The following is a 10,861-nucleotide window of genomic DNA, read 5'->3' on the forward strand; positions in this document are numbered from 1 at the left end:
AACTCCCTAGAACATTACACAGGTATACTTTCTCCTATGCCCCCTTCCCACAGCTCTGGCAACTACTGTCTTCTGTTTCTGTGAACCTGACCACTTCCCATACCTGGTACATGTATGATACAATGTTTATATGTCCGTTACTGTATTATTCCATACAGCACAATGTCCTCAGGGTGCACACACACTGTTGCCTTTGCCAAGGTTCCTTTCAGTTCTGAATGGTATCAATTTTTGAGAGAGAGAGAGAGAAAGAGAAGAGAAAGAGATCATGCATTGTCTATATCAACTCTTCAATGGTGCACACTTTTTCGTGTGTGTATAACACAGAGAGCATGCATTATCTTTTTCAACTCTTCAGTGGTGCATACTTTGCCCTTTGAAATAACTTTCTATAGTTCTCTTTTTACATCTGAACTGGGTTGATGATATATTTTAATTTGATAACATAAGTGATAAATACAAGGAAATCAGTATTTTTTAACTTTAATGCATTTCTATTTTAATTCTTATTATTGGTATAAGGACTTTACATATTATAGGATGTACTCTAATAATTTGGTATGTGTATGCAGTCTGAAGTTTCAAGTGAGCTTTCGGCTTCCTTGGATATTTTCGCTCTTGGGTTTGGCTCTTTATCAACTATAATTCTGAACTATAGTTGCCCTACTGTGATGTAGAACACTAGAACTTGTTCATAGGAATGTTAGTTAATGACTATGCAAAAGACAAAGTAAAATACTTTTGTACCCACATGTAGAATTTCCATCAGTTCAGTGATTGAAAGCATGCATTGGCATGGCGGTATTAATTGGCTTTCATACTCCATGAAACACTGCTAGTGCTGTGATTTTTCTCAAAACAACGGACAGCCCAGCCCTTGTTCACAGAGCTCCAGCCCAAGAGTGAGTCACTGAATGGTAGCCCTAGAGAATCGAACGCCGTGCAAAAAGTGTGTCGTGTCTCTACACTGTCAGCCTAAATGACAACCAGGGACATTCTTCTAAGACAGGGGGTGTGTACTGGGAAATGGCAGAGCATGACTTGGGGATGTGCTACTGTAGTAAACTGGGAGCGAATTCAAGGACATGGAGATGCAGAAACCTTTTAAAGGTGAAATGAATAGAAATGCATTATCATGAAAGAATCATCCTTGGATACCAGGATTAATAAATGACAAGGCTGGCATCCATCTAAGGTCGGACAGACAGTTGCTAGGCAGATGTCCACGCTGTATGGATGTCCTTACCGTGTTTCCTGTGTAAAAGTGCAGTGACCTTTATCAAGGTGATACATCTGGCAGATTTATTATGCGTAATCTCGCTTTTTTTTTCAGTCAGGTGTGCATGCATATAGATCCTTCCTTTACAGCCTTTCACATACTTACATAAGCATGGCAAATGTACCTCCATTTTTTATCCTCATGTTTTCCATAATATGAGAAAGAAGACAAAATAGAGTTACCTATGGCTGGTCCCTGCCCTTCCCCCACAAAAGGGGCGGAGCCATGATAAAGAATAGGAAACTGATCCATCCAACCTGACTAAGGAAGCAAGGAAGAGTGCTGGTGTGCTCCCCCTCTCCTTCCCCTCACCGTGCTCCCTAGGACCGCACCCCTCCTCCCCCCCACTGTGCTCCCCTGGAAAGCCGCATGAGCATTAATGGTTTTTAAGTCTAAAGTGGAGAGAGCACCACAGGGAGGAGAGTGCTTGTGAAGGCAAGGGGCTATTTTATGTCCCCGCTTGTAGTCTAGTGTCCGGGGATGTCCGGGCGAGCACTCCAGTGAGACAGGAACCAAGGGGCGCTGCTTACTGGCTTGCTCCTCAGGCTAGCTCAGCCTCCATTCCTATACCACCCGAGACCGCCTGCCTAGGGAGGCGCCACCCGCAATGGACTGGGCCCTCCTCCTTCAGTCACTGATAAAGAAGATGCACCACAGGCTGCTTGGCCACAGGCCAGCCCAGTGGAGGGACTTTCTCAGCTGAGGCTCCTACTTTCAGAATTACTCTAGCCTTTTTCAGGTTGACATAAAAACTTAGCCAGCACATAGCCTGTCTCCCCCTCCTAATGGATTCAGGGCTAAGATGAACTTCTCATGGGAGAAGGAAAGTCGCCCCGGGACGTCCTCATTGCGACTGGAGATGACCTAAGCACCCTCCACCTTAGAACCGAGCCCTCAGTTGAGTGGGTTTTTCTAATGCCCAGTGACCACAGTCATCTATGTCCTTTCCTGTGTCTCTGTTGCCGTCTACTGTGCCCACCCAACTGGCTACGGCATCATAACCTGGCTAGGCCCAGCCGACAAGATCTCAACTTTCAAATTCAAATGCAGCTTCCACAGGTAGGCAGCAAGGGATGTTATTCAGAGGGCCAGCTGGCAAACGACTTGGTGGCATACCAAATGTGCCTACCCTTGGCCCAGCAGCCATCCGGGCAGTGACCCAATGTCCCCATCAGTCTAACTGACATACTGCATACAAGACCCACACCTATGTTACACCAGTCCACAGACATCCAGGCATAGTCCTGCTTCCCTGTACCTACAAGAGCCACGCCCAACAGTCAGGTGGGAGCTCTGCCTACCAAAGGCCAGACAGCTGCAGCCCCACGGTACCTGCATACACCATGCCATCCCAACAATAAATCAGGTAGTGGCCCCAACCCCCCACCCTCCCACCCACACCCCCACCCCACCAAAACCATCATACCCCTGCAGCCACATGCCCTGCATCCCAGAACGATGACGCCATGTAGACATCACTGATGGAGTGTAGATGAAGCACACATCTATAGCCCCCCTACACCAGTGAGTCCATCTAGAATCAGGGCAACAATATACCTAACCAAAGAAAGCCCTAATACAGGGTTAGGCCCCATCCACAGGTGTGAATACCCTCTGAAAAGAATAAATAACCTATAAAACTTAAAGATGTGAATATATATATACTAGATGGAAAAAAATATCAGCCAAGGAAGCAACAAATTATGAAGAGGTTCGGACCAGAGTAACACTTGTTCGCAGACCCCAAAGGATAGGAAATGTATTGGCTTGAAAACAAACTCAAGAGAATGTTGATAGCAGAATAGAGAACGAGAATATGAACGACTCAGAGAACTCACCGATGCCCTCCACAACCTAAGTGATAAAAATCAACAAAGACATAAAGATCAAGAGACAAATGCAAACAAAAACCTCATGCCTGAAGAATTTAGCAAGTGGGATTTAAAAAGAAAGAAGAAAAGAAGAATACAATCGGGAGCCGCAATAGAAAACTGCACCCGAGCCACAGACCGAGTTCAGGAGTTCAAGACGGGGCTTCTGAATGGGCCCCCCAGAGCAAAACACCGGGACAGGAAAACGTAGGGAAGGCTCAAGCGACTTCTAGGATACAATGAAATAGCTAATACCCACATCGTGGGAATTCCAGAAGGAACAGCCACGGGGAAAGGTGCAAAAAGTAACTAATAACAAGCGAGAACTTCCCAAATTTTGAAAGAAATGTGGAAGTCCAAGTCTCTGAAGTTGAAAGTTCCCTGATTAGGCCCAATCCAAGATGTCTTCTCCAATGAGCATTTCAATCAAGGGAGGGAGGGGTAGAGGAGAGAGAGAGAGAGAGAGAGAGAGAGAGAGAGAGAGAGAGAGAGAGAGAGAGAATGAATAGTAAAAGCAGCAAGAGAATAAAGTCAAAACCCATATGAGGGATCCTAACACTAGTGCAGATTTCTCAGCAGAACCGTCTAGAATACCATATTTTAAACATTGGGGTCAGGGAGACTCCCAGACAAAGCCACTTCTCAGGATGAGAAATGAAAACCTCCCCCCACAGGCCAGCAAACAGCTCATCACAACTAGCCCTACCATGTGAGAGGCGCTTGGGGGTGGGGTTGGATCATGTCCACTAGAGAGAAGGAGACAACTATCTCGTTCTGAGAGATCATCGGAAAACATGGGGTCCATAGGTAGCACGGAGGCCAGGAGGCGTGGGGATGACTTGGAGAGAGAATTGTTAAGTACAGGAGGTGGTTGGGTCGGTCAGGATGGCTTCTAGTGTCCCATAAGTAGTAGTTTTCTAAGGGGAGGTTCTCTCCTCAAGGTCTTGTTCCCCAATTGGTTCTTGACTTGTCAATAAAGAAGGGGGGAGAGAAGGGCTTTTTCTGCCATGCTTTGGAACAAGAAGAAAGCAGCAGCTGTGTAAGGTCTCACTCAGGGAAGCTGGGGCCTGCAGCCACTTTGGGCAGGGGCCAAGGATGTTGGGGGTGGGAGCACTACCTCAGGGAAGCCATTAAGCTTAGGGCGGAAGAAGAGATGGGGATAATAAATTGATAAGGGCATGCATTTCCAGGCAGGAGGTATCTGCGCGCGGGAATCGTGCCTAGAGGCAGGTTCTAAAGGTAACAGAGCAGTGTGTGTGTCTTTTATCTGAAGATTCAAGGGTCTCGGGAGTGGGTTGGTATAATGAGACCCCTCCAGGAGCAAAGGCAGTAGGAAAGAGAAGCCGGGTCAGGGATGGTGCAACACTGACCCTGGAGCCAAGCCGGGAGGGGCTGGTGGCTAGGTTGCAGCTCTGAGGCTAAGGCAGCAGTGTGTCATTAAAACTACAATGTGTAATATTAGATATTTAAGTATTATTCATTAGAAAACGATCTGAACGCTCCCAGCACAAAGAAGTAATAAACACATCAGGCAATGGATGTACATCATAACCCACGCTGGCCATTACACACACCCGTAGTGCAGTTTTCTGACTAAATGTTTTACGTTTTAATACTTACATTCTGGGACTTATGAGTGGGGTTTTCACTTTGGTACATATGTCAAGAGGGGTTGGGGGGGTGGGGCTCAGGTGGTAAAGCTCATGATGCACAACCATGAGGATGTGTATTCCATCCTCAGAACAAAGATTCAAACTCAGGGTTTGCCGGTGTGCGCTTGTTAAACCAGCGCAGGGGAGGCAGAGACAGGCAGAGCCCTAGGGTCAGCCAGCCAGTCAGCCTATCTTAAACAGTGAGTTCCAGACCAGCAAGGCACGCTTATTTTAAAACAGAAGGACAACACCCAAGGTTGACCTCAGACCTGCCGGCCGGAGCACAAGCACACAATCACACGCACACCAAGACGAAACAGAATTCTAATCAATCACGCACAAGAGAGGGAGACCTCGGTAGGTTGCCTAGTGCCTGAGAATGACAGTTGTCCAACCTGTGACTCAATGTGCTTTGCTTCTAAGTCTTGAGATCATTTAGAGTCAACCCAGACGCAAAAGGTAATGGTGTGCATACTCTGTGGACAGACCGCAATGTTCAAATACTTACACTCTCTGCCTTGTCTCTGTAACCACCAGTCTCTCCTCTTCTAATTTCTTTCCACTAGGATATCGAAGAGACCATGAACACGGCTTTGAACGAACTCCGTGAGCTGGAGAGGCAGAGCACGGTGAAGCACACCCCCGATGTCGTGCTCGACACCTTGGAACAAGTGAAGAACGCACCCACCCCTGCCACTTCCACAGAGTCGCTCAGCCCGCTGCACAATGTCGCCCTCAGGAGCTCAGAGCCTCAGATTCGCCGGAGCACCAGCTCCTCCAGCGATACCATGAGTACTTTCAAGCCGACGGTGGCGCCAAGGATGGGTATCCAGCTGAAGCCCCCGGCCCTTAGGCCAAAGCCTGCTGTTCTTCCAAAAACAAACCCTGCCGTAGGACCCGCCGCACCCTCCCAGGGTCCCGCAGACAAGTCTTGCACAATGTAAAACACGAAGGTCACGAGGGGAGGGGAGAGGTCTGAAAGTGAAAATGCATTAGTGGCCAGAGTCATGGTGACCCACAACCTTCCTCAGTCTCACGCATATAACTGGAGACCCTTTAGCTTTTCTATGTTGTGTCGAATGTAATGATGTCTGGGACTAGCTAAATTAACATGGGCATTTGTATTTTGTAATTTTTTTTTTAAATAACTGGACACCTGTCATTTTAAAGACAATAGAAACACTTAGACTTACTTGAAAATCCAATGCTGCACCCTTGTAATGAAGGCAACGCCTCACCCAACACGGTATATGGCTTCAGATGTAGTGTAGCCCAGGCGAGTGCCCCAGAAGCAAGAAAACCCGAATTCCCAGGTCTTACTGGAGTGTCCTCACCTGCCATGATTTCTGACACTTGTGGGAAGAGCACTGGTTGCCTAGTAACTGACAACAAGCACCTCTAACTCTGTCCAGAGTGGCGCCGCACCTGATGAAGGTCACAGAGGGGAGTCCAGTGGGTCCTTCAGTTCATGGCTTGAAAGATTCAGTGACGGACCCTTCTGTAAATGTCATTTCCCCAGAGCCAGGTCAGAGACTCCGTGGAAGGGTGCAGAAGATACTCAGATGTTGCTTGAACAGGACCTGGAAAAGGCAGTTAGGGAAAGTGTCTCCAAAGCTGTTGATGCTGCTCCCTCAAAGAACTCGATCAGGCCCCGGAGAAGTCCAAGTCCACCCCCTACACTTCCAAAGGACTGGAGCGGCCAAATCGTGAGGACTCTCTGGTTACACCACAGACTCTTGCAAATGTGTTCAGTAACTGCCTGAGAGCTATGTCTGCCTACCCCTGAACGCCGTGTTCTCCTTCATGGCGATGGAAACCACCAGATGGGAAATTAATCCTTGATTCACTGATGTGGTGACTAAATTATCTTGGTTTCCTTTCTGCCACAAAGGCCCAATGGTCCCCAGTTTGGAAGCCCCAGCTCTGCTCGCCACAGCTCTCTCTGAGCCAAGCCAGACCTGGCTACGGTACTGAATGAGAGTCATGAGAAGCCACCACGGGAAGATGACCTTGTGGCGCCGGGATGGTGCCTTCTCGGTTTTGTACCTCAGAATCGTGACTTCTGTTCTCCTGTTTGTTGTTTGCTTTTTGGGTTTTGCATTATGATCTCTACAGAACTCCTATGGTCCAATGGGCTTAACTGGGGACCTCTTTCCCTGGTAATTTAGCATATAGCCATTTTCTTTATCATATATACTATATTTTTCCTCTACCTTAAAAAAAATATATGGTAGATTTGTGTTTGTTTGGTTCTGGGGACTGACAGAGACCTCTTGCATGCTAAGTATACACTACCACTGAGCTGTATATCCCAGCCCTCCCCTACCCCCCAAGATCATTCTGCACACAACTGTTTCCACTAAGGTACAAATCACAATTTCCCAGGTCTCAGCAGCCGACATCTGTATTAATATTCAACTTCCTGATGAAGCAAAGAGATGGCTCAAAGCAAACCCCTCAGGGCCCACCCACCATTAATTACCTTCTAGGTCTAATTTCAAATGGCTGGCAGCTGGTTGCTTGCCCACCTAAGAGTAGCACAGCACTGACAGTAACTCCTACAGAAACCAACCTGCGCTAAAGTCAAGACTGACACCAATGGCTACCTCACAGTTTGCCAGTCTAGTCATCCCATTGCAGGAAAAAATATTAATGAATACTCCCCTTCCAAGTCACTCTCCTCCTTTCACAGATGTACTGAAGACATACTCCCTACCCCCAGGTACTTCAGGTATGGTAAGGTTTTAAACCTCGAACTTTTCAGAAACATCCTTTCTGACCATTTTGAAAAAAGAAACCAAGGAAACCCAGCCAGGATTGCCCTTTGACACCCACTGCTGTTCTCCTTGGAAGTGTATTATCTCCTAAATGAACCCGCAACTTATTTAGAAAACAACAATGATTCTTAGAACCATCGTTTGCAAATGCATTTTTTTCTCTTCCTCCTCCTCCTCCTCCCCCTCCTCCTCTCTTCCTCTTCTTCCTCTTCTTCTTCTTCTTCATTGAATTCAGGACCTCTGCTCTCCGGCCCTGCTCACTCCAGCCCAAAGATTTATTTATTATATCTAAGTACACTGTAGCTGTCTTCAGACACACCAGAAGAGGGCGTCAGATCTCATTATGGATGGTTGTGAGCCACCCTGTGGTTGCTGGGAACTCAGGACCTGGGGAAGAGTAGCCGGTGCTCTTAAATCTATAGGGCCATCTCTCTCTCCAGCCCTGTAAACGCCTTTCTTAAGCTTTAATTTTAGCTTTTCAGATCTTTACTTCCTTAGCTCCCTAGCAGCCTCCTCCACCCATCCACCCCACCCCCACTGCCACCTGAGTCCGGATGCCTTCAGTGCTCCAGCTACGCCTAGGTCTATGCTAGGTCAGGACTCTGCTGACCTGAATAACAAAGGCCTTGCTTTTGTACATCACTGGGGCCTCTTCCTCTAGGAAATGGCTCCTGGTTGATTCCATCACTCCTTTACCTTCTCCATCTTCCGTCCGGTACCTGTTGCCAGTTTCCAGGCTTATATTTGTCTCAAATGAAAACAAAGAGCATAGATGGCCTCCTGCTAAGCGCTCACCAAGGCTTGCCCTCCTTAGAAATGGCCCAACGGGCCTAGTTTCCCCTTCTAACTTTGCCACCCTGTGAGCCATGCACAGAATAGTTTAAGGTAAGGCCACCCCCACCCCTGCCAGAGGATCCTAAAAACTCAGTAAAGCTCTCTAGGCTGCAGCAGTGGAGAAGGGTCACCTTGCAGGGCCTGGTTTGAACCACAGATGTAGCACAGCAGGAAGGCACAAAGGAAGGAAATGAACCCCGAAGTACTCTCTGCTCTCCCCCATTTCCAGATCTCACAGTCCACATGCAGCTTTTGGGAGTCTGGGAGTGTTGGGTTTGTGGGAGTGTCTGAGTGAAGCGACAGTCCAAAACAATACCACAATGTAGTCTCCACATGCACTAAAGATTCGCAGCTGACAGCACGCAGCTGCCGCCCATCCATACAACCCCTGATGGGGATTTGCAAAGCCCCGTGGTGGTGTGAGTTGGTGTGCGGAACAGATTGCTAGGAACTGCTGCACATCCTCTGAGGAGTGTCACATAAACTTCCGAACTGCTGAGGGCACTGTGTAAAAGCCCTTGTCACACACCACACCATTGTTCAACAGTTTTCCTCGTGTTCCTTCAGGGAACGTAATCTGACTCTGGTGCCCCATGAGCCAGCCACAGAACAATTCATGCGAGGTCCCACTCATTCTACTATTACCAATGGATAAAGAGCTCCCAAGGGTCGGTCAGTCTCTCTTGAGTTTTTCTGTCTCTGCATGTGCCATCCCCAAAGTGGCTCTATCCTGGAACTAAGAAACTGGGTTGGTGGTAGTGGTCTTAGCATGTTGGGATTGTTCCGTCTCTGCCATCTACGTGCAGAAGGAACCATGATCTAATATCTGAAATCCAACAGTATGGAGGCTATGAGTCCATTGAGAGTCTATTTGGGTTGATATTTTTCCCGGCCACAGTAGAAAAGACCATAAATGCAGGAACTGCATTTGGGGTACCATCTTTGGTATCCACCACTGAGACCCTAAAACAGAGACTCTGAAAGTGCAAATAGAACCCCCTACTTGAGACTGACCTCCTGAGGTGAGAACCCCCCTCAAGTCCAGCAGGCTGGAGCCTCAGGCTTACAGCAGATGACTTTGGCATAGACTGTAAAGTCAGAGACAGTTTTCATTCATCCTAATATACTTTATTTAAAAAAAAAAAAGAGTCTCAGTGGTATAATCAAAATGGGTAACTGTTTCTTTAAATTACATAGGGGAATTTTGTATGTTGAAATAATCGTACCGGGTTCCATAATGCTTATCTTAGAAACTAGTAAAAGAAAACTATATAAACCGTGCGTTCGTGGATGCCCCTCCGTAGAGCGTTCACCTAGGTTCCGTGTGTAGTGTGATGGTGATTGTAGATATCTAAAGCGTAGTAGGTGGCCGTGTCACGGGAGAGATTGCTCCGTCCCTGCATTCTTATCGATAACTCCCGCTCACGTAATTAAACCAGTCTTGTCCTTTCCTGGAGGTTTGGTCAGTTGCAGTACTGGTAGCTTTCTGCTTGTGACGGTTACCTAAGTGTGTCAATGTACATCTGTAGTATGTACATGTGAAAGTGCCTTCCTATCTTAGCGTTAGCCTTGCTCTTGGACTGTTTCCCTAGGTCCCGCCCACCGCCCACCACCACCACGTTCTCAAACTCCCTCCTCTTGTTCCCAGCCTCTCCCCACTCCCATCATCTTCCTGGGCCTCTGTCCTGTGCATCTCGCATCCGTGTGGATTATCGCGCTGTCTTGTTGCCCTCCTAGACGTGACTGTGCCTTTCTCATCCCGCCGTGACTCCCTGCTGTCCGATCCAACCTTCCCGCCATGCCCCACCCACACTGCCGCTGCCACCCTGCCCCCTTGCTCCATCCCTGCTCTCCAGTACACCCCCCTCCTCTCTGAGGTGAGGAGAAAAAGGGACGCTTTTACAGTCCTGGAAGAAAAAATGTTTTGTTAATTTGTCGTGACGATGCACTTTTCTGTATAGTACAGTACATTTTTGGCATGTACCATTCCAGGCCTCAGTATACGGTCGGGTTTGTTCTTCAAGGTGTAGCTTTATAATAAATATGGTAGTTCTGGTCGCCTTTGTCTGCTCATGATTTGCTGTGACTGTCCTGTCTGTTCCTTTTTGACTCTTGTTCTCCTGGAGAGCTGGGTTGCATTAAAGAATGTGATATTTTAGCTGTTTTTTAATTTTGTTTTGTTTGAGAGTGGGTCTCTATATGTAGCCCTGGATGTCCTGGAACTCAATATGTAGATCAGGCTGGCCTCAACTCAGTAAGATCTATATGCCTCTGCCGGGATTAAAAGCAAACACCATAACACCTGGCTCTAATTTTAAGAAAAGATTTTTGTTTCACATTCAGTTTGGTTCATGCCTTTGAAAGTGAGGCCTCCTATACACAGCCCTGTCTGGGGAGCTGCAGCTCTTCAGAGTCTTGGCTGGGGACACCTGTGTGGGGAAGGAAGAG

At 47.5% G+C, this 10,861-nt stretch overlaps 1 protein-coding gene across 2 annotated transcripts in view; it reads left to right on the top strand.

Moving 5' to 3' along the window:
• Nucleotides 1–10,571, top strand: part of Srgap1 (SLIT-ROBO Rho GTPase activating protein 1) — a 283,518-nt gene extending 272,947 nt beyond the window's left edge. For both annotated transcript variants that reach the window (XM_052164951.1, XM_052164952.1), the window contains exon 22: nt 5,369–10,571. In XM_052164951.1, coding sequence (XP_052020911.1) covers nt 5,369–5,746 — 378 coding nt within the window. In that variant the 3' untranslated portion in view covers nt 5,747–10,571. The remainder of the gene's footprint in view (nt 1–5,368) is intronic.
• Nucleotides 10,572–10,861: the final 290 nt, after the last annotated feature.

Source organism: Apodemus sylvaticus, chromosome 20 (genome assembly GCF_947179515.1).
Source record: "Apodemus sylvaticus chromosome 20, mApoSyl1.1, whole genome shotgun sequence".
NCBI classification, from domain to species: Eukaryota; Metazoa; Chordata; class Mammalia; order Rodentia; family Muridae; genus Apodemus; species Apodemus sylvaticus.